This window comes from Antennarius striatus, chromosome 14 (assembly GCF_040054535.1).
Source record: "Antennarius striatus isolate MH-2024 chromosome 14, ASM4005453v1, whole genome shotgun sequence".
Lineage (NCBI taxonomy): Eukaryota > Metazoa > Chordata > Actinopteri > Lophiiformes > Antennariidae > Antennarius > Antennarius striatus.
In genome coordinates, this window is record NC_090789.1 from 1142809 (window position 1) to 1166576 (window position 23768).

At 47.4% G+C, this 23768-nt stretch overlaps 4 protein-coding genes across 5 annotated transcripts; 1 reads left to right on the top strand and 3 right to left on the bottom strand.

Moving 5' to 3' along the window:
- LOC137607063 (zinc finger protein 501-like) lies at positions 1-4495 on the bottom strand. Of its 2 annotated transcripts, none has more exons than XM_068332528.1 (2): positions 4116-4495; positions 1-1831 (listed from the first exon to the last, which is right to left on the bottom strand). In XM_068332528.1, the coding sequence occupies exons 1-2, from the start codon at positions 4156-4158 to the stop codon at positions 552-554; spliced, it is 1323 nt and encodes a 440-aa protein (XP_068188629.1). In that variant the 5' UTR covers positions 4159-4495; the 3' UTR covers positions 1-551. The 2 variants fall into 2 exon arrangements, with proteins under 2 accessions (XP_068188629.1, XP_068188630.1); XM_068332529.1 differs by lacking the exon at positions 4116-4495 and adding an exon at positions 2270-3620.
- Positions 4496-4670: 175 nt separating this feature from the next.
- On the bottom strand, positions 4671-10977 carry LOC137607735 (zinc finger protein 665-like). The gene is made up of 4 exons (XM_068333678.1): positions 10568-10977; positions 9275-10237; positions 7726-7920; positions 4671-6860 (listed from the first exon to the last, which is right to left on the bottom strand). The coding sequence occupies exons 1-4, from the start codon at positions 10608-10610 to the stop codon at positions 5677-5679; spliced, it is 2385 nt and encodes a 794-aa protein (XP_068189779.1). The 5' UTR covers positions 10611-10977; the 3' UTR covers positions 4671-5676.
- Positions 10978-11175: 198 nt separating this feature from the next.
- LOC137607736 (zinc finger protein 665-like) lies at positions 11176-17881 on the top strand. The gene is made up of 6 exons (XM_068333679.1): positions 11176-11555; positions 12015-12878; positions 13002-13203; positions 13837-14318; positions 14690-15383; positions 17297-17881. The coding sequence occupies exons 1-6, from the start codon at positions 11297-11299 to the stop codon at positions 17580-17582; spliced, it is 2787 nt and encodes a 928-aa protein (XP_068189780.1). The 5' UTR covers positions 11176-11296; the 3' UTR covers positions 17583-17881.
- Positions 17882-18088: 207 nt separating this feature from the next.
- LOC137607061 (H-2 class I histocompatibility antigen, Q10 alpha chain-like) lies at positions 18089-22582 on the bottom strand. Its single transcript, XM_068332525.1, has 9 exons — positions 22393-22582; positions 21779-22051; positions 21408-21698; positions 20723-21010; positions 20276-20413; positions 20015-20101; positions 19759-19800; positions 19061-19102; positions 18089-18984 (listed from the first exon to the last, which is right to left on the bottom strand). The coding sequence occupies exons 1-9, from the start codon at positions 22445-22447 to the stop codon at positions 18854-18856; spliced, it is 1347 nt and encodes a 448-aa protein (XP_068188626.1). The 5' UTR covers positions 22448-22582; the 3' UTR covers positions 18089-18853.
- Positions 22583-23768: the final 1186 nt, after the last annotated feature.

Sequence of the window (23768 nt, forward strand, 5' to 3'; positions counted from 1 at the left end):
TTTAATTCTAGCGTTTTTATTCATCTTTCATGATCGTTTGACAAATTCTACCATCATACTTTTTTAGAAACAGAGTAAAAAGTGCCAATGTCGGTCTGATCAACTACATTAGTAGAATCTACGTTTACATAAAATCTTCTGTATGTCTGACACAGTTCAACAGTGTAAATGTCAGTACTTGTGTACTGACTAAAAGTCAAAATATAAAAACTGGAACCAGGAACCCTCCGACGGGCAGACTGTTTCTGCTGGATATGTTTTGGTGCTGGACCTCATCCCTTCCATTAAGGGAGACGTGGCTGTCTAGAAAAGCAAACATCAGGAAAGTTAAATCAGTCTGTTTTGAATGACACGATCATTTCTACGTGTAAGTATGTAAGTATCCTCTTCATCTCCAGCTTCAACTTTTCAGCTGAACGATTATCCTCATTGTTTCCCCCAACCAGCAGAAGTTTCCTCCGCTCTGCTCCTCCTTCTCCCTGGTTGGTTTGGCAGATTCTCTGAGAAGTTCCCCGGGCAGAGACGGAGAATCTGGGGATTCCTGGAACTATTCATGAAGACTGTGGTACCTTCTCCTCTAAATGGACACTCATGTGGTGTTTCAGATTCTCAGGACGTGTATACCCTTTACCACAAACAGAGCAGCAGAAAGGCTTCTCTTCCGAGTGGACTGTCCCGTGTCGTTCCAGGGTTCCACGCCGAGCAAAAGTTTTACCGCAAACCGAGCAGCTGAAAGGCTTCTCTCCTTTGTGTTCCAATCTGTGTTCTTTCAGGGCTTCACGTTGATCAAATGTTTTACTGCAAAGAGAGCAGCTGAAACATTTTTCCCTGGCGTGATACTTCAAGTGTTTGGACAAATGGCACGAGATACGGAAAGACGCGTCACAAATGGAACACTTGAAGGGCTTCTCTCCCGTGTGAATTCTAAGGTGCGAGACCAGAGAGGATTTCTGTGCAAAGCCAAGATCACAGAAGTAACAGCTGTAGGGTTTCTCTCCTGTATGGATTCTCGTGTGTCTCTCGATTCCAGTCCTAGAATAAAATTTCTTGCTACAGAAAGAGCAGCTGAAATGTTTTCCCTCTGCGTGAAGCTTCATGTGATCTCTCAAGGAGCCCTTCCTAAGGTAACTTTTACCACAAAGTGAGCAGCTGAACGGTTTCCCTCCTGGTTCTGGTGTTCCATCACTTTCTAACGGGTCTGAACCTGGTTCTGGTTTCCTGGAATCATCCCAGTCTGAACTGTCATCAGACTCGGACTCAGAAGACTCTGAGTTCCTGTCTGGTTCTGGTCCTCCACAGTCCTCAGCTTCAGTTTTGATCTGGTTGGTGTGATGAAGCTGTGAGGACTGAGGTGTGTCTTTGTCATCTTCTTCACTCTTCACAATCACAGTAGTGAATGTGAACTTGGTGACAGAACCCTCCTCTAGACCTTGAAGCTGGTCTTCTTGCTGAACTGAGAGTTCCTCTTCTTCTTCTTTAATTTTTTGGTGCTCCAGTGGGTCATGCTGATCCAGACTGTGGCTCCAGTCCTGCTGCTTGGGGGTGAACGTCTCTTTACTGTCTACAGTCTGTACAGGTTTAGAACAATGTGAAGTATTGTCATTGTGTCTTTGATGAGAGAGTTCCTGCCTGGTTCTGACTGGTTCTTCATAGTCTTCTCCATCAGTCTTCATTTGATCTTGATGCTGTTCTCCTTCCTGATGGCCCCAGATTTCCTCCTTTTCTTCTTTAATATGCAGCATCTCCATCAGGTTGTTCCTGCGTGGACTGAGGTTCTGGTCCAGTTCTTCATGGACAACCTCTACTTTAATCACTGACAGCTGATGGACATCTGCAGATAATAAAGAGATACAGAAGTCAATATGTTCATGGATGGATGGGCACTTATCAATCAATGGCTACAATGGCCACACAGGGCAGGCTTCTTGTTCAGCCTTAAAGACAAGAGTTTATTACAATTTGCATAAACTGAGGATTTTCCAGGCAACATTCAGAGTGCGGGCATGAACAAGAGTCAATCCCTGAAGAATTAACTCCCTGAAATCCCTGTCAAGAGGGTTTTCTCCAAAACATATGAATCTAAATGGAGGTAAACAAACAAAAACTCCCTCCTGAACTGCTACATCATGGTGGGAGAGTTTGAGTGCACAAATGATCCTAGGAGCTTTGTTGTCATGGGTAGGGTCTCCCAAACAGGTCCTGGTTGTTGGGCCAGAGCAAGAACAGTTCAAAATCAGCCATGAGAATGGCTAAAATTTGCCTCGAGTACCTCAAGTTTCTGGATATGCAGTGATTGTCTTAGTTGACATGTCTCTGTAGCATCACAAGGTGGTCTGGGCAGTACCGCAGCATTGATAGACCGGGGTGCTGGTCCCCCTTTTCAAGTAGGGGGACTAGAGGGTGTGTTCCAACTATAGGGGTATCACAATCCTTAGCCTCCATGGGAAAGTCTATTCCAGGGTACTGGAGAGGATTAGATCGATAGTTGAACAATGTATTCAGGACAGATCCTAAGTTCAGCCATCGGCGGATCGAGTCCCGCTCCCGCCGTGATGTCACCAGAAGTGTGAGCTGACAGTGGGAGGTGTCAGCTCACCTCCCAGCCACTGCCGAGGCGCCCTTGAGCAAGGCGCCGTCCCCCCTACAAGCTGCTCAAATTATGGCGCGTTCCGAAACCGCTGCCCGTCACTCTGCCTCCCTGATGTGTGTAGTTTGATGTGATTGTACTAACTGCATGCTGACAGGCCCCCCTGTGTTTCAGGGGCCCTGTGTACTGTCAACTAACCGAGTGACTTTGTAATTTCCCCCTGAGGGATCAATAAAGTATACTTCTTCTTCTAGTTCACATGATTAAAACCTCTTTAATCTTATTTTCCTTCTGGCTTCTCCCTTCAGGGTCTCCACAGCAAATCAGTGTCCTCCATCTAACCCTGTCTTCTCATCCTCTTCTCTCACACCAACTACCTTCATGTCCTCTTTCACTACATCCATAAACCTCCTCTTTGGTCTTCCTCTAGGCCTCCTGCCTGGCAGTTCAGAACTCAGCATCCTTCTACCAATATATTCACTATCTCTCCTCTGGACATGTCCAAACCATCTCAGTCTGGCCTCTCTGACTTTATCTCCAGAACCTCTAACATGTGCTGTCCCTCTGATGGACTCATTCCTGATCCTATCCATCCTGGTCACTCCCAGAGAGAACCTCAGCATCTTCATCTCTGCTACCTCCAGCTCTGTCTCCTGTCTTTTCCTCAGGGACACTGTCTCTAGACCAAACAACATCGCTGGTCTCACCACAGTTTTGTACACCTTTCCTTTCATTTTAGCTGAAACTCTTCTATCACACATCACACCTGACACTTTCCTCCACCCGTTCCATCCTGCCTGGACACGCTTCTTCACCTCTTTTCCACACTCTCCATTGCTCTGGACTGTTGAGCCTAAGTTCTTCAAATCCTCCACCTTCTTGATCTCTTCTCCCTGTAGCCTCACTCTTCCACTTGGGTCCCTCTCATTCACACACATGTGCTCTGTCTTACTGCGGCTAACCTTCATTCCTCTCCTTTCCAGGACAAACCTCCACCTCTCTAGCTTCTCCTCCACCTGTTCCCTGCTCTCACTACAGATCACAATGTCATCTGCAAACATCATAGTCCATGGAGATTCCTGTCCAACCTGGTCTGTCAGCCTGTCCATCACCATAGCAACAAGAAGGGGCTCAGAGCTGATCCCTGATGCAGTCCCACCTCCACCTTGAACTCCTCTGTCACACCTACACACACCTCACCACTGTCTTACAGTCCTCATACATGTCCTGCACCGCTCTAACATACTTCTCTGCCACTCCAGACTTCCTCATACAATACCACAGTTCCTCTCTGGACACCCTGTCATCAGCTTTCTCCAGATCTACAAAAACACAATGCAGCTCCCTCTGGCCTTCTCTGTACTTCTCTGGACTTCAATAAACGGATAAAAACAAAATTAAACTGAAAACTTTTTTTTTTACTTTGTGTTGAATGCAAAAAAAAAAAAAAAATTCTGGTTCCAGTCAACTGAGGCTGCAGACCCAGACCCGGACCCAGACCCAGACCCAGACCCAGACCCAGACCCACCTGTGTGTGAGAGGACTCCAGCTTTCCCATCAGCCTCTTCCATGGAGGCGATGCTGCGTCACGTGACCAGCTGTGGAGGCTAGCAGAGAGCTAACATGCTCGTTGTTCTGACGGGGGGAACATCGTCCGTTCACACCGGGAGGCTCCGTCTAGCTCCGGGTGCTACTTCCGGTGACTTGTGTTAGCATCAGCGGCTAACGGGAGAGCAGCCCGAGACAGAGTCCGTCTGAACGGGTTCAGTCACACATTCTGGCTCTGCTGCGTCACTCCGACCGGGGCTGATGGGAACGGACGTCACACGTGACCGACAGTTAGCCTGTTAGCCTCGGTACGGGTTCTTCTGCTAGTGACAGACTTCCGCGGTGGGCCGGAGTCTTCTTCGCGTGTTTCCGGTCGCTAAACAATCGTCTGATGCTCACTACCGCCACCTACTGGTCAGAATGCAGATAGCTGCTCCATTTTCTCATGAAATCTGGTGCTTTTAATGGCAGTAATAATAATAATAATAATAATAATAATAATAATAATAATAATAATAATAATAATAATTTTTTTCAGGGATACTAACAGTTACTGTGTCCTGATTGGTGGTGATGGATGTTCTCGATGCTTGTCGGCTGAATCTAGACTCATTCATACTTTCTTTGAGGCGATGATTTCTTCCCAGTGGAGACAAGAATTTGCCACCAAACCCTTCTAAAACTCACTAACACAAGGTTTGTTGAATTAAACCAATTGTAAATGCAGTGATGTTCACACCACTGATCACAGTGTAGTAAATATGAAGTGGAGCTGTTTGGGCTGATTGTAAAGATGTGACCACACTGGATCTGCGTTTACAACCTCACAGGAGTTTAAACGTATAAAAACTTCCCACCTGTCAGTTTGGGCTGATGGAACCTCCTGGATGAAACGTGTCCACACCTCAGGGAGAGGTCCAGGTGATTCTGATTCAACGTTTGAGAGGACTCAAACACAAAGGACGCAAAGACTTTAATATAGTTAGCAAAATCAAGACTAAGTCAGTCTGAACACTCTAGATGAGTAGAATCTACCTCAACATGTACCCAATGTGGTGTGTCCAACATGATTCTACAGGAATGAATTGTTTTGAAAAGTCTTTTTTTCATGGTACTAGTGTCAGTTTGAGCAACTACATTAATAGAAACTACGTCTTTATGTACTCTACTATGCGGAGACTCTGACATAGTTCAACAGTGTAAGTGAGTCCTGTGTACTGACAACAAGATGTAAGAACTGTGACCAGGAACCCTCTGACAGGTAGACTGTTTCCGTCAGACGCGTTTCATGTTGGACCTCTTCCTCTCCATTCAGGGAGGCGTGGCTGTCTAGACTAGCAGACAACAGGAACGTTCAATGGGTCTGTTCTCGATGCTGTGACCATTCATCATGTCCACCAACCAGCAGCTTCTCCTTCTATTCTACTCCTCCGTCTCTCTATAGGTTCTCAGTTTGCGCGATTCTCCAAGGAGTCACCAAGAAATGGAGAACCTGAGGAATGATAAGCTGACAAATGCTGTGTACGACATCCTGGAAGTGTTCACGAAGACTGTGGTCCCTTCTCCTCTGAATGGACACTCATGTGGTGTTTCAGAGTCTCAGGACGTGTATACCCTTTACCACAAACCGAGCAGCTGAAGGGCTTGTCTCCTGAGTGGACCGTTCCGTGTCGGTTCAGGGTTCCACGCCGAGCAAAAGTTTTACCGCAAACCGAGCAGCTGAAAGGCTTCTCTCCTTTGTGTTCCAATCTGTGTTCTTTCAGGGCTTCACGTTGATCAAAGGTTTTACTGCAAAGAGAGCAGCTGAAACATTTCACTCTAGCGTGATACTTCAAGTGTTTGGTTAAATGGGACGAGATACGGAAAGACGACTCACAAATGGAACACTTGAAGGGCTTCTCTCCCGTGTGAATTCTAAGGTGTTTGACCATAGCGGATTTTTGTGCAAAGCCTCGATCACAGAAGTAACAGTTGTAGGGTTTCTCTCCTGTATGGACTCTCGTGTGTCTCTCGATTCCAGTCCTAGAATAAAATTTCTTGCTACAGAAAGAGCAGCTGAAATGTTTTCCCTCTGCGTGAAGCTTCATGTGGTCTCTCAGTGATGACTTCCGAAGGTAACTGTTACCACAGATTAAGCAGCTGAACGGTTTCCCTCCTGGTTCTGGTGTTCCATCTCCTTCTGATTGGTCTGAACCTGGTTCTGGTTTCCTGGAATCATCCCAGTCTGAACTGTCATCAGACTCGGACTCAGAAGACTCTGAGTTCCTGTCTGGTTCTGGTCCTCCACAGTCCTCAGCTTCACTTTTTATCTCATTGGTCTGATGAAGCTGTGAGGACTGAGGTGTGTCTTTGTCGTCTTCTTCACTCTTCACAAACACAGGAGTGAATGTGAACTTGGTGACAGAACCCTCCTCTAGACCTTGAAGCTTCTCTGCCTCCTGAACTGAGAGTTCCTCTTCCTCCTCTTTAATTTTAAACAGTTCTGGGGGGTCATGCTGATCCAGACTGGGGCTCCAGTCCTGCTGCTTGGGGGTGAACTCCTCTTTACTGTCTACAGTCTCTGGTTCAGAACATTGTGAAGTATTGTCATCACTTCCTTGATGTAGGTTCCTGACTGGCTCTGGTTCTTTGCAGTCCTCCATCACGTTGTTCAGGTCCGGACTGAGGTTCCCATCCAGGTGTTCATGGAGAACCTCTACTTTAATCACAGACAGCTGCTGGACGTCTGCAGACAATGAAGACACACAGAAATTAGTGTTTTTATTGTGTGCAGATAGAATAAGAGGCTTGCTCACGAACCGTTGAAGATGGATGGATGGATGGATGGATGGATGGATGGACATTAGGAAACATTTTTGACTCCTTTGTGCTCTACCCGTTTAGTGTCTTTTTGTCTTCTAGTGAAGACATCGTGTGTGTTATTCATGACACATGGGCATTTTAACTTTCTAACCAGCTTTCTAAGTAGCCAGTTTTCTTTTTTATTGGGGAGAAACTACTGGTTCTGAAAACAAAGGGGACAAATTGAGATCTGACACCCTATCCAGGTGGAGTTGAGGAGGAGACCCAGGGGCTGTTCGTCTTTACAGAAGATGACCCCTGGAGGCTCACGTGGACCTTCTGGGATGCTATTCTGATGCTATTCTGACTCTACTTCGCTGGTCTCTACCAGGTGACGGACTGTCCCACAAGAACCAAAAGGACAATCAACCGGCTTCATGGTCTGACCACATTATCGGTTCACCCACAGCCACAGTCCACCCTCCTGGTCACAAGGCAGCTGGTAACCACCCACTCCATCAGGAAGGTCCCCTTAGAATGGAAAGTGCTTTGACAGACTCCTACAAGACCACCATGAGGGCATAAAACAAATCTAACAACTGAACAATCGGAGGCCCCTACACTCATGTTAATCTGGGGGCCACATACTGCCTACACTGATCACAAGGGGACCAGCTCAACCGACCCAGAGTGGAAACACTTTTTTTTCTGGTCCTGACATTTTCTTTTGTTCGTTCTGAACCAAGAACAACAAGGAAATTCTTTTGAGAGGAAAAAGAACTTCAGGTTCCAGCGGACTGAGACCAGACCCAGACCCAGACCCAGCCCCGGACCCGGACCCAGACCCAGACCCAGACCCAGACCCGGACCCAGACCCAGACCCAGACCCAGACCCGGACCCGGACCCAGACCCGGACCCGGACCCGGACCCAGACCCGGACCCAGACCCACCTGTGTGTGAGCGGACTCCAGCTTTCCCATCAGCCTCTTCCATGGAGGCGATGCTGCGTCACGTGACCAGCTGTGGAGGCTAGCAGAGAGCTAACATGCTCGTTGTTCTGACGGGGGGAACATCGTCCGTTCACACCGGGAGGCTCCGTCTAGCTCCGGGTGCTACTTCCGGTGACTTGTGTTAGCATCAGCGGCTAACGGGAGAGCAGCCCGAGACAGAGTCCGTCTGAACGGGTTCAGTCACACATTCTGGCTCTGCTGCGTCACTCCGACCGGGGCTGATGGGAACGGACGTCACACGTGACCGACAGTTAGCCTGTTAGCCTCGGTACGGGTTCCCTTCTGCTAGAGACAGACTTCCGCGGTGGGCCGGAGTCTTCTTCGTGTGTTTCCGGTCGCTAAACAATCGTGATGCTCACTACCGCCACCTTCTGGTCAGAGTGGATACAGCCGCCCCATTTCCTGGTGTAGTCTGGTGCTTTTTAATAATTATAGTAATAATAACAATAAACTCTTTCTTTTTCCGGATACTAACAGTTATCAGAGTTATTCCTGGACTATTGACGGCTGAGCGCTCCTGTGTATAAGCTGCAGGCAGGGAAGTGTTGTTACATACGTATATTTACATAGAAAGATTTTTAAGAGTGTAGAATGCCTTTAATGTCATCAGACACAAGTGTGCAACAAATCTTTCTGGCATCTCTCAGTGCAAAAAAGGACTCGGGTTCAAGTATAGAGTACAAAAACAAAACACAGGTGCAACAAACAAGCAATTACAGACATTTACAACGAGCTGTCAAGATTGTACGAATGTACTGTGCAGCAGCAACATATTAATAACCACTTTTTTTTTCATTACTGCCTGTAACACAACAGTAAAACCCTGCCGTGTCCAACGTCTCAATATCAATTCACTGATGCTAAGCTAACATGCAGCAGCTTTCCCGCTTCGACAGCCTTTAACTTAAAAGCTGCATCGCGTGGCTTTCTTTACGTTTTACATCATAAGGCGTGTGCATCATGTGCAAAATATTTATTCAAAACCCAATCAAAGTATGGCACGGTCTCTCTTCAATGTCCGTCTCGTGCTCGTGTGAAAAAAGTGGCGACTTTTAGTCCGGAAAATACAACATAATAAACTTCTCCCACCTGGATTCAGTTGTTGGTTCACGTTCAGGTGAGTTTTTATTTCCTACTTGAGTTTTGCAGCAGACTTTCAGTAAATTCACCGAGTTTCTAAATGCGATTAAATTTCTGATGTTTTCATTCTTCTAGAGCAGCACAGATTATTACATTTAGTTTTAACAGAAAAATAAATACTTTACACAATTAGTCTCTGAAGAAGGAAGGGGACAAGACCCCCCGTCTGTCCATGTCGACCTCAGACAGCTTCTCCTCTCGTTTGACACTTGTGCCGTTTCATATTCTCAGAGCGGGTATAACCTTTCCCACAAACCGAGCAGTTGAAGGGCTTTTCTTCTGAGTGGGCCGTCCTGTGTCGTCTCAGGGAGCTGCGGCAAACAAACGTTTTTCCACAAACCGAGCAGCTGAAAGGCTTTTCTCCCGAGTGGATCGTCCCGTGTTTCCTCAGCGATCCCCTGCTCACAAACTTCTTAGCACAAAGAGAGCAGCTGAACAGTTTCTCTCCTTTGTGGACGGATCTGTGGCGTCTCAGGGCTTCACGCTGAGCAAACTTCTGACCACAGACCGAGCAGCTGAAGTGTTTCTCTCCGGTGTGAACCTTCATGTGTTTGGACAAATGGGACGAGACGTGGAAAGACGCCTCACAAACGGAACACTTGAAGGGATTCTCTCCCGTGTGGATTCTAAGGTGCGCGATCAGAGTGGATTTCTCCGTCAGTCTTGCGTTACAGATCTCACACCTGTAGGGTTTCTCTCCTGTGTGGACTCTCATGTGTCTCACAACTCCTGTCCTCCATAGAAACTTCTTGCTGCAAACAGAGCAGCTGAAATGTTTTCCCTCTGCGTGAAGCCTCATGTGATCTCTCAGCGAAGACTTCCGCAGGTAACCGTTACCACACATTGAGCAGCTGAACGGTTTCCCTCCTGGTTCTGGTGTTCCATCACTTTCTAACGGGTCTGAACCTGGTTCTGGTTTCCTGGAATCATCCCAGTCTGAACTGTCATCAGTCTCTGGTTCAGAAGACTCTGAGTTCCTGTCTGGTTCTGGGTCTTTACCGTCTTCTTCTTCAGTCCTCATTTGATCTTGATGCTGCTCTCCTTCCTGGCTGATCCAGATCTCCTCCTTTTCCTTTTTAATATTCAGAACCTCCATCAGGTTTGGACTGAGGTTCTGGTTCAGTTGTTCATGGAGAACCTCTACTTTAATCACTGACAGCTGCTGGACGTCTGAGGACAATGAAGAGACACAGAAATCAGTGTTTTTATTGTGTGAAACACCATGAGGATGGATGGATGGATGGATGGATGGATGAATGAATGAATGAATGAATGAATGGAGACACGTCCAAATGGATGTAAACCATCTCAAAGCTTCAGTGAAACAGTCATCTAACCATCGTGTTCTGGGTTAGAACATTAAATAACATTTAGTCTCGTCTCTCCCGGATATAAACCACCGAAGAAGAAAAGACAGAGAAGAACAACAACAATGAAAGGGAAACGGACGGAACCAGACCCAGAACCAGACCCAGACCCAGAACCAGACCCAGAACCCACCTGTGTGTGAGCGGACTGGACCTTTGACATCAGGTTCCTCCATGGAGGCGATGCCGCGTCACGTGACCAGCTGTTCTGTTCCGGGTTCTACCGGGAGGCTCCGTTTAGCTCCGGGTGCTACTTCCGGTGACTTGTGTTAGCATCAGCGGCTAACGGGAGAGCAGCCCGAGACAGAGTCCGTCTGAACGGGTTCAGTCACACATTCTGGCTCTGCTGCGTCACTCCGACCGGGGCTGATGGGAACGGACGTCACACGTGACCGACAGTTAGCCTGTTAGCCTCGGTACGGGTTCTTCTGCTAGTGACAGACTTCCGCGGTGGGCCGGAGTCTTCTTCGTGTGTTTCTGGTCAGTTAACGATCATCGTCTGATGCTCACTACCGCCACCTTCTGGTCGGAATGGATGTAGCCGCTCCATTCTCCCTTAAGTCTGAAGTTTTTTATTCATTCATTCATGTATTTTTAACATTAGCTTCTTCCGCCGTCGCGACTCGTTCAAAGCGGAGTTTTCGTGTTTGAACACGTTCAGATTTAAAAACAGGAACCAGGAACTTCTGCCCGGAACATTTATTGGTTCCCATCGGACGTGTTTTGGCGCCGGACCTCAGGGAGGCGGGGCGATCTGGATCAGCGACCAGCAGCAGCTTCCGGTGGCTGCTCTGACCGTCCCGACGCGCTTCCGTCCCTCCTCTTCATCCTCAGCTCTTCATCGGATCGTTTCCTCCTCATCATGACCTCTGACCCGCAGCTGCTGCTTCCGCTCTGCTCCTCCGGCTCCCTGGAGGCTGTCGGCCCGGGGGGGGCGAGCAGCCCCCGGGCCGAGATGGACACCCTGAGGACGCTGGTGACGGAGCGGCTGGCGGCGGCCGTGGACGACATCCTGGAGGTGTTCGTGAGGACCGTGGTCCGGTACCGGGAGCAGATCGAGCTCCAGCGGCGGCAGCTGGACGTCCTGAGGGCCGCGGAGGAGAAACGGAACCGGGCAGCAGGTGGAGAGTTCCCCCGACATCCGTTACTGTTGATGGTAGAAATACTCCTGCTGGTTAAATACTGGAGTAAAAGTGTTGCGTTCACGTTCACGATTTCTGTTGGAAACTTTGGTGGAAAATCTTAGTTTTAAGTTTGTCTTCATCTTTTAAAACAAATCCAAGAGTTTAAATACAGGTAGTCCTCAACATACAAACACAACTGGTTCCCAGAGGTTGTTCATAAGTTGAATTGTTCATAAGTTGAATTGTTTGTAAGTCGTTTTTTATTAACTTTCAACCTATAATCACCATTAAAGGTCATTTTAATGTCATTACTACTCTAAATAGTAAAGTTCTATTCCCTAAGACGCACCAGAAACTCCACCAATGGTTGACATCAACTGGCACAACACTGAGAGTTCAGCGTGGGGGGGTGGGGGTGGCTGTATTGACGTTAACACAACTTCCTGTTTTCCACAGCCTTCCAGCAGCTGCTGTTGAATCAGGAAGAGGTTCTCGTGGAGCAGCAGGATGGGAATCCCAGTCCGGACCAGGAGAACCCACCAGAACCGCAACACGTAAAAGAGGAACAGGAGAGACTCTGGACCAATCAGGGTGGAGAGTCTGACGTCACCGAATTCAGATATTCTCCTGCTCCTGTGAAGAGCGAAGAAGACGAAGAAGATGAAGAAGAAGAGGAGGAGGAGGAGGAGGAGCCTCAGTTCTCAGCGCTCCATCAGGATGAAGGGATGAGGACTGATTCAGACGAGTGTGAACAGTCCGATCCAGGTAAACAGGTGAAGATGGAACCCGATCAGGAGAGCGATGAGGACGCCGGCGGCCGTCAGACGTTTGGACACCCTTCACGAATAAATCAAAGCGATGCAATGGGAGGGGGAATGATCGGCGGCTCGGTTTTTGAGCAGATGTTCAGACAGACGGGAAGCGTGACGCGACGCTTGACTCTCCTGACGGGACAGAAAGAGTTCAGCTGTTCGGTTTGCGGTAAGACCTTCTCCCACAAGAGAACTCTGAACCGTCACCTGGTGTCGCACACGGGCGAGAGACCGTACAGCTGCTCGGTTTGCGGCAAGAGATTTGCCAGAAAAGAAAACCTGAAGCAGCATTTCGTTCTCCACACGGGCGAAAAACCGTTCAGCTGCGCGGTTTGCGGGAAAACGTTCGCGCAGCACGGAACCATGAGCCGTCACGTCAGCGTCCACCTGTCGGAGAAGCCCTTCAGTTGCTCCGTCTGTGGAAAAGAGTTCGCGAGGAAAGAAAACCTGAAGCGACACTCGTCCGTCCACGACAAAGAGTCTCCGTCCGTCACGTCCAAGTTCTTCATCTGAGGGAAACAGACCCTCCTGTGGTTGGAGAACCCGGTGGTGATGTCTCTCGCCCCGGGAGTCGTCTTCTTTCTTCAGCTCTCACCTTGTGTTAATAAATCTCTTGATTTTTGTCCTGCAGAAACTTTTTCTGGTCACTTTGGGTCATTTATTTTGTCGGTTTATATGTTCGCGCCTCTAGAAAACAACATGGTGTCGTCAGCGAAAATAAGACATCTAAATACCGAGGACGCCGGAGAGAAGAGGGAGAAGGATGTAGAGGAGAGGGAGTCGCCTCTGGAGCAGCAGATCCTCCTGAATCCAGAACTGAAGGCGTCGGTTCTGTAAATGCAGCCACATCATCGTCTGTTGGAGAAGAAAAAGGTTTGCCATACATTTATTTCTCAAAACTTCAAACTTTATTAACAAGTAGGTGGAAACGAGGAACAGACCTGGGCTCATTTTCTAGCAGAGGTAGCAGGAAGTTAGTTACCATCAGGACACGCCCACACAACACCGTCTCTATGGAGACCAAGCTCATCCAATGAAATAAGAATTTATGGAACTAAATATTTAAATGAAGGTTTTGTTCAGAATCTGAAGGTTTTTTTAAACATTCTAATAAAACTATTTTCTTATTTCTAAACTGGATCCTTGTCTCTCACCTTTTGTTTCTACCCTCCGACACTGAAATGGGAAATATTTGTGATTAAAAACAGTGAATGAAGGAAATTCATGGAGGATTTTTTTTTTTTTTTGCACTTTCAGTGACAACATTTTTTTAATTTCCCCCAAAATTATGAACGATGTCACCTGACTGAGACACACCCTGGTTTGAACGCTCCCCAATCATCCAGTTGATCAGTTTCCTGGTTCACAAAGAACTCCAGACCCTGAAAAGAAGAGGAGGAGATTTACTTCATGTTCACAGACCATCACGCGTGGATTGAACACTTTATCCCTGAATAAAACACGTCTAAAGTCTGGTTAAAGGTTCGGTTGAGGGAAGGGGAACTAGGAAACTTCTGCCCGGAACATTTATTGGTTCCCATCGGACGTGTTTTGGCGCCGGACCCCAGGGAGGCGGGGCTATCTTACCAGCGACCAGCAGCAGCTTCCGGTGGCTGCTCTGACCGTCCCGACGCGCTTCCGTCCCTCCTCTTCATCCTCAGCTCTTCATCGGATCGTTTCCTCCTCATCATGACCTCTGACCCGCAGCTGCTGCTTCCGCTCTGCTCCTCCGGCTCCCTGGAGGCTGTCGGCCCGGGGGGGTCGAGCAGCCCCCGGGCCGAGATGGACACCCTGAGGACGCTGGTGACGGAGCGGCTGGCGGCGGCCGTGGACGACATCCTGGAGGTGTTCGTGAGGACCGTGGTCCGGTACCGGGAGCAGATCGAGCTCCAGCGGCGGCAGCTGGACGTCCTGAGGGCCGCGGAGGAGAAACGGAACCGGGCAGCAGGTGGAGGCTCACCTGATGCTCATCGATCAGCTGATCGGACACGTGACCGCTGCGCGGCAGTAATCGGATATTTCAAATAATTATTGTATCGATTTTGTTGATAGTAGACAAGTAATCACAAATTATCTCATTTTAATTTTTAATTAATATTATTATTATTATTATTATTAACTCTTCTTATTGTCCATTTAGCAAAGATAGAATCACACACGTTACTTCCACGTTTGTCCATCGTCACGGAAACAAACGTCACCTCATTAGCATTGAAACCAAAGATGGCGATTGGTTGACTGTTGCCATGGCAGCGGACATAAACACCTGTTTGGAACGCGCCGTTGGTTCCGTTTCCTCATCCTGTGTTCCGTCTCCAGACCCGCTTCCGGTTCCGTCCTGGATCAAACTGTGTCCCGAAGACCTGAACCTCCAGCTGGACCAGCCGGACCGTTCGGACCGGATGGACGCCGCCGTCGCCACCCACATTAAAACAGAAGCTGCTAGCGGCGACTGTGGCGAGCCGTCCTCCGATCCGACTGGCGGTTCCCCCGGCAACGGCCGCCTCCTGGCCGACTGGAGCGACCCCGTAGGACTGTGGAACCCCGAAGATCTGCAGGAACCACCGGTTTCCCCTCAGACCTCCCCAGACCCGCCTCCACAGACCCCCTCGGCGTTCTCCTGCAAAGTCTGCGGCGAGCCGTTCCAGCGGGTCCGGCATCTCTTCGCTCATTCCTCGGCGCACCTGAGCGACTGTGGCGTATGCGGGAAACGCCTGGAGGCCGCCGAGAACCTGAAGCTACACCTGGGCACGCACAGGGAGGCGGCGTTCCGCTGCGGCGTCTGCGGACAGAGCTTCACGCTGCGGGGGAACCTCAGGACGCACATGAGGATCCACTCCGGCGAGCGGCCGTTCGCCTGCACCGTCTGCGGGAAGAGCTTCGGCCGCCGGGCCACGCTGGTGCGACACGTCCGCAGCCACACGGGCGAGAAGCCCTTCGCCTGCTCGTACTGCGGCCGCGGCTTCGTGGAGAAGGGCAACCTGACGGTGCACCTGAGGACGCACACCGGAGAGCGGCCGTACCGCTGCTCCAACTGCGAGCGGCGCTTCAGTCAGCTGTCCTGCTTCTACAAACACCCGTGTCAGCGGAGGCGTCGGGTCAGCGAGGGGCCGAAAACATGACAGGGTCATCGGGTTCATTAGATTCATAGTTTGTGCCAAATGACGGTTCTCAGTGATCCTGAAGAGGCTTCTTCAGTTCTTGTGGTTGATCTTGACCCAACCACCACAAGAACTGAAGAAGCCTCTTGGATGAGGTGAAACGTCTTCAAGAAACTTTCTTGAAGTCCAGTGGATTGATTTAAACAGCTTTTGGATCATGGAAAACTTTTCTGTCTTCTAGTTACGTCCTTTGACTCTTTAAAAAAACATTATTTAAATGTTTTAACACTTTTTTTCTTTTTACACACAAAAATTCATCCGGTTTTCAGACAAAGTCTCTCCCCATGTTCTTCTCACGAGAGACATTGGGTCCCTGTGCCTTGATATAACTTGTTTTTTTATGATTTGGTGCTTTATGAATAAAATGGATTGACCTGATCAGAACATGACGGGTAAAACTGTTTCCTCATAGTAAGATTCAGAGAAACAAACAGAACCACTGGTGAGACGTCAGATCGTCCGTTCTGGTGTTTCTGGAGGTTGAGCTGCTCTCCTGGTTTTAAACAGCAAGAAAAGAAAATTAAAGATGAATTTATGTCTTACTTTTGTAAAAACGTTCATACTTCATTTAAAAAGTGAATTTCTTCCATGTTTCAAACGTTTGAAACATCAGTTTTTATATTTCAAGTCTGTCTCGGTCGTTGGACTGCCTCTCCGCCAGGGGGCGATAGAGCTATCTCGAGAACTCCCTGAGCATGCGCACAGGAACCCGGAAGTACTCCAGCAGGACGCTTCGCTCCGCCGCTACTCGGACGCCAACATGTCGAAGATCGAGCTGCTGCGGCTGCTGATCAACCAGCGGCTCACCGCCGCCGCCGAGGAGATCTTCACGGCCTTCGGGAGAACCATCGCCGCCTACGAGGAGGAGATCTCCCGCTCCAAGCTGGAGATCGACCGGCAGCGGCGGCTGCTGGAGCTCTCCCGGACGCCCCGCGTCTCGGTCCGGACCGACGCCTCAGGTTCGGAGCCGGTCCCGGTTTAAGGAGGGCACCGTTATAACCGTTTATAACACAGAACCGTTTATAATGGGGTTATAATGCGTGTGGGTTTTTTTTTTTTTTTGCTTTATTTCAAAATAACCGTAAATAAAAAGATTATATAACAATCAGAATTGGGTGAAATAATGTGAATATAATACAAGTATCTAAAGTTTATAATGCCTTTTGTTCAATTAACTGATTTTTATATAAAAGTATAAAATTTTTGAATTCATATATTTGCTTCTCATATTCATGAACTTAAAACTTTGCCAAAACAAGAGATATATAATTTTTAAAAAGCTTTTTTCCCCTGCCTTCTAAAAAAGCAAAATACAAAATACAACAGATCCCGAAGATCTGAATACACATCAGTATTTCATTAAAAATTCTAGAAGAAACTTCTTTGTGTGACGACGTGTTCAGGGTCAAAGGTCACGGCAGGAGGGTGTGGTCTCATTTGATTCTGAATGAAGTTTCTGGATTTGAAGTTTTCAGATCTTGATGCTCGTTGTTCAAGCAATCAGCTGACTCTGCAGTCTGCTGTGATTGGCAGTTGTGTGCGAGCAGCAGGGGTGGAGCTCCAGAGAGGGGGCGTCGCCTCAGATCAAACAGGAGGAGGAGCCGTGGGAGGAGCCGTTCCAGAGCGACGAGCAGGACGCGTCGTCGTTGTTGGAGCTGGACCAGCGGCCGGGACCGTCGATCCCGCCGGGCGGCTCGGACCTGGACGACGACGCGTCGGAGGAACCGGACCGGGTCAAACTGGAGACGCCGTCCGGGGTGGCGGCGGACTCGTACGTCTGCGCCGTCTGTGGGCGGGCCTTCACCCAGCGCAGCCACTGGGCCAAACACGTGCAGGTTCACCGTAAGGTGGACCCCAAAGCGGACAAGTCGTACACCTGCGACATCTGCGGCAAGCGGCTGACGCGCTTCGACGGCTACCAGAAGCACCTGCGCATCCACACGGGGGAGAAGCCGTACCGCTGCGACGAGTGCGGCCGCCGCTTCAGCGACAACTCCAACTACAAGCGGCACATCCGGCGCCATGGCGGACAGAAGCTACAGCAGAGCTGAGGCCGGACGGACGGACGAATCCGCCGCCGCCGCCACCACAGGTGACAATGGCTCGAAAATGGACGCCGTGTTTTTATTTAAGCCCGATGATGTCATCGTTATTTTTTTTAGTTTTTGTTTTTTTGGACAATTTAGAGACTTTTGAACTTTTTTGGGAATAAATCCGGATTCAGAAACACAAACGTCTCTGGTCGTCATTGTGATTGGTCGATATCACGTTTGACCCTATGGCGCTTCCTAGTTTTCTCAAGTCGGGTTTGAGTTAGCCAGCGGTGAAGAACAACATCGACAACATCCTCACAGAAATCTCAAAGTTTGGCTTCTAAATAGAAACTCGAGGAATCTCAATCAGAGTCCACATCTGGCTGTTTGCTGAGGCTAATGCTAGTGAACATGCTAAGTTAAAAATTTTAAATTTCATGTACAAATCTAAAATGCTGACAGTTTTAAGATTAAGATTATTTATTGGTCAGAACTTCAAAAGCAACGAGCAAAAAACAAGACATGTACAATTCAAGGTAAAGTCATGGGATTAAATTAAAATTATTATTAAATCTTGGCAAAAAAAAATTTGCCAAGAGGTTTTTAATTTTCTAACAATGAATACTTTTAAATTCATTCATCAGTGCATATTTGCATAAATCTGGGTGTCTGTATGTTTCCACAAAATGTCATTTTCTGGGAAATAACTTGTTGACTCTAAAGGCACATAAATGAATAAATTTGAATACAAAATACTAGAATCAATGTCGTACAGCGTCGAGGTTGACAAAAATTCACACATTCGTTAATAAAAGCTCTGCTTCAAGAAATAAAAGTCGAGTTCATGAAGGATTTCTGCTGATTAAACACGAAAGCCCCAAGAACTACAACATTTCAGTGTATTTACCTTCACTTGCTCTCATTCACTTTCCAACACTGACTGAAACTGAAATAACCCACGACCTCAAACACAACATCAAGGCTAGCTCAGCTTGAAGTACAAATGAGTGCAGGTGGAATCAAAGAACTGAAAATCAGAAGAAGCAAAACGCGACAGAAATGTCTGGAACACGATGGGCGTGGCACGTGAAGCGCCCAATCGGATTTTAGAGTTTGATTTGAAAAAAATGTATATTTTGGTCTCTAGATTTTATTTTTTTTTATCATCATCTACGAACTGATTTCTGCTCAGAACAAGTTTTGATTGGTTTTCAGACACAAATGTATTCAAAGACAAATCCACCTGAGTGCTGACTCAGCAGGAAACCACAAAATCCCACAGCTCAGACTCACCCCAGAAGCTTTTTCCCTTCCCTGTCATCTGAATTATTTTTGCTGTAGTGGCTCTGACTGCGTGGCTCCTGTTCGTTGGCCCCCATCAGACCCTGGGTCTCCTGTGTGGACTTGTGGCTGCTCGCAGCTGCAGAGAAAATTAAAAACGTTTGTTCGTCTGTGTTTCAGTCACTCCACTCCAGTCACTTGATGGAGAAACTTACAGGATAGACCAGAATCTGAGCTGCAGACAGACGTGCTGGAATCTGGAAGACAAGAAAGAGTTAAAGACACAAAGTCAGAACACCATATCTAGAACCTGGAGACACGAGTCGTTCTTCAGGACACCACCACTAGATGGCGGATGGATACATCAGTGAGACCGGATCTGTTCTTTACCACGTTCTGCAGGTTCTACTGGAGGTTCTACTGACGGTTCTACTGACGGTTCTACTGGAGGTTCTACTACAGGTTCTACAACAGGTTCTAGTACAGGTTCTACTGTAGGTTCTACTACGGGTTCCACTGTAGGTTCTAGTACAGGTTCTACCATAGGTTCTCCTACAGGTTCTACCGCAGGTTCTACCATAAGTTCTACTACAGGTTCTACTGTAGGTTCTAGTACAGGTTGTAATGCAGATTCTACTGTAGGTTCTACTGTAGGTTCTACTGTAGGTTCTACTAGTTTCTACTGTAGGTTCTACTGCAGGTTCTAATGTAGGTTCTACCGTAAGTTCTACTACAAGTTCTACTGTAGGTTCTACTGTAGGTTCTAGTACAGGTTCTACTGTAGGTTCTACTACAGGTTTTACTGTAGGTTCTAGTACAGGTTCTACTGTAGGTTCTACTGCAGGTTCTAATGTATTTCGGGCCATCTGAGCACCCGTACAGCATGTCCTCGTCATGAGGGGACGGTACTCACCCTTCCTCGATGGCTGAGTCTTCACCTGGCTCAGCTCAGGGTCTACAAACACAGATATATTATTGACACGACACTTCCTGCTTCTGATGACATCACATCAACCGAGCAGCAGGTACATCTCACTTTAACACAACAGACATTGGGGTATCGTACTCTTAAACCAGAGTCTCAGTGGTCATTGGCCTAAAACTAGGAATATAAATATTTAAATATTTAAACTGAACGACTTCATTACATCGAAACAAAAACGACTCACCTGCGATCTTGTCTGCGAAGAGGTGACGATCTGCTTCACCAGATGGACCAATGTTATCTTTTTTTATTGGCTTCTTTTTCATAAACTCTGCAAAGAAAGAACGTCGACTTACACAGGAAGTACAACTAACACGACTACACACAAAAACATCCTGATCAAGAAAGTTCACACAAATCCAAGAGAACCTCGGTTTCTTTTTTGGAATTTGTTGAAGCCACAGAAGAGACGGCAGCAACACTTGGAGCGATAGATCGTACTCACCAGACAAGATCGATTTTATCGGGCCCCACAGGTAACGAACGAAGAGGAAGACGACCAGGGCAATCGTGGCAATGGCACCCAAAACCAAAGCAATGACCTCGACCCAACCAGAAGTTCTGTCCACGGGGAGTTTGTGATCTAGAGACAGACGACAGGAGCTCGTTTTGGTTCCTCAAAATCAGAAAGGAAGACCCAACAGTTCCGATTAAGTTACGCTGGGATCTAAATTCTAACGAGACTAGAGTTCCATCATGATGGCTTCCCTCAGATTGTCAAAGAAAACTGATCAAATGCAGCAGGAAGTTCTTCCTCACAGCGTCAAAGGAGGTTTCTACTTTTCTCGCCACACCCCCAGCAAGACCAATAAATGGTTTTAAAAGCCCCACCCTGGAATTTCAAAGAGTAAATGTCACAACTGATCAGGAACAAACAGGAAGTCTCTCTTACCCCACTCCGTCTCCACGCGTAAACCGGATTCGCTGTGAATCAGTTCACAGACGTATTTGGCGTCTACATCCTTCCACAGGAGCTCCACCTGGTCTCGTCTCTGGTACGTGTCGTCCCCGTTGGGTCGGATTCCCGAGGTTTCCACTCCGTCCTCTCTGGTCAGGATGCGTCCGTCCATCCTGATGTTCAGGGTGACGTCTCGTGGGTAGAAACCTGTGGCCAGACACGTCAACACCACGTCCGCCTTGACTTTACTTCTCTTCGCAAACATGTAGACCTCTGGCGGCGCTGCAAACACAAGAAACAGCTTGAATTATTATAATGTTTGACTTTTATAAGAAACGAAGTGCAACGGGTACGTAAATAAAGTAGAACCTCGAGATACGAGTTATCTGAGATACAAGCCGCGCTTCAAGACACCACTGCTAGCAGGCGGATGGATACGACATCAGTGAGACCGGATCTCGTTCTCGTTGGTGGAGTAAAGACGTAGCTCGTGTGTTCTTTTGACTTTTTAAATAATTTAGGGGGTCCAGGGCTTTTTTAACGGACTGGAACGGATTCATCTCGTATCTCAGGTTCTACTGTCGGTTCTACTGTCGGTTCTACTCTACATAAATACCCATAAACAGCACAGATTTAATTGGCTGACGGAGGAACTAGTTAACAAGTAGATCCGGCTTACGGGCTGATCTCCTCTGTTCTTGTGAGTACTGGAGGAACTTCTGCAGCCACTGCACACACTCGCTCTCCAGGTACCCGACGGTGTAGTCCTTCAGAACCTTGACCACGTCCCACTTCCTCTTGGTCTCCCGAGCGGCCTCGACCGGCGCCACCCACACCTTATGGGCGTCATCGAAGTACAGGAAGTCGTCTCCGTCGAAGCTGTACATGTCCATGCCGCGGCGGAACGTCAGCTTGCCGTTGGCGTCGGCGTCGGCCTCACAGCCGTGTTTCCACTGCAGGATGTGAAGACCTGAAAACGACACAAACGAATAGTTCACCAGGATGATCAAACGATCCCAGATCGGCGGCGCGGCGCGTGCCGTCCCTCACCCGAGTCGTTGTATCTCAGGCGGGTCATCAGGATGTCGGTGTTGACCTGGAACCACAGCTTCTTGCTGTCCCGGGACGCCGTCCCCCTCTTCCAGTACTCGTCCTCCAGCCGCTCCTCCATCCAGCGCTGACGGGGAACCTTCTTCTTGGTGACGCTGTCGTAGTAGTCGATGATCCGCTGGTCCAGCATCCCCATGGCAACGAAGTCAGGGATGCCCCCCACGGAGACGGGTTTGGAGAAGGACGTGTAGAGGTAGGTGAGGGAGTGTCTCTCTGCAGGACACAGGTGGACAGACAGACAGGTGGACAGACAGGTGCATACTCAGACCAGGTAGGACCACACATTGCTCTAGAGTGGGTTCTAATGAGAACTCTTTCACCAGGTGTGCTGGCCCCGCCCCTTCGGGTAACTTCCTGTTTGTCCCAGGGACAAGCCAGAGGCTAACAGGCTACTGCTAACAATTTTAATAGTTGTTACGTTAGGTTTTACATTATTATAACATTAACACACAAAATAATCCGTTTTAAACCAACTGAAATGTTGATTACGTCACGTTTTTCCGTTACTTTCACTTTGACCGGACTCACGTCAACGTGTCGGGAAACGGACTTACCGCCGGTAACCGGGAGTCCGACGGCCACAAGGACGAACACACCGATTAGGATCATCTTCCATCCGTCAGCCCGTCCCGTCGGCGGGTCGAAGCCGGACTTCGGTCTGGATGTTCGGTCGAGTTCCGCCGAGACGCCACCAGCCGGACGGGTCGGGCGCGCTGCGTTCACGGGCTGCCCGTAAATCTCAATGTCGTGACGCATTCCACTCCCCTCGAGCGTGTCAGACACTTCCGCATTGGATCGGATTATCGTAAATACAAGTCAAACTGACTCTTATTTTTATTAAAGTTTACCCCTCTTCCTTAAAAAGTGAAATCACTATAAGTTATTGTGCTGATAAAAATAAACGACACATAAAAATATGATGTTAAAAAAAAAATTCTTTATATGATTTCTGACATTTTTCTCAGCGCAGGGGAACGAATAAATATTAAATATATTAAGATATCAGTTAAATGGAATAAAATATATTAAAGCTATAATCATTTATTCTGTCTTATGGAAAAGTTTAATGAAACTTTTCAGGCCTTTTTTTAATGGTGCTATCGGAGTAAAAATCCAGTGTGAGGCGTTCAAGGTCCGCTCTTCTTTTTTCTAATAGGCTGCACATCTCGTCCAATCAAATAATTCAGAGCAGGTTGCTAGGTAGAGGTCATTAAAGGATGTTTCGTTAGAGAAGAAGTAGAAAGACGTGAAGGTACTGAATGAAAAACAGATGTCACTACATTAAAATACGAAAAGAATTAAAATTAAAAAAAATAATAAAACAAAAAATATTATAATAATTTATATTATAATAATAGTGATAACAATAAAAATAATGACACTAATAATTAATAACGATAGATATGATAATAATGCTAAAGATAATAACGGTAATAATAATGATAATAATAATTATAATAATACAACTAATAATAGTCATCATCATCATCATGATAATAATAATTGTTGCTTGTCTTAAAGAAAATGGTTCCATCTGAGCTCCAATTCATCCATTAACAATCATGCATGAGTTAAACAATGACGTTTTGATGTTTTAACAGTTTGACTAACCTAAATACTTTTCTCAATTGCATTTGTATTTTCTGCAAGTCTTCTAATAGAGAATTTATTTATTATATTTGGTGCTTCTATCTGTCTATTGACACTATTGAAGAAGCATTAATGTGTAAACCCATGTTAGACGACATTCTGCTACCAACTCTTTATTCATTGATTTTATATTCAAACACGCATCGACTGTATGTACATGCATGAATACACTGAACAGAGATATTTAAACATTTATTTGAAGCTGATGCTGATTCCGTATCAGGTGATTAAAACCACAGGACGGAACAGACAGAACGTCTTCACAGCGCTGACTGTCTGC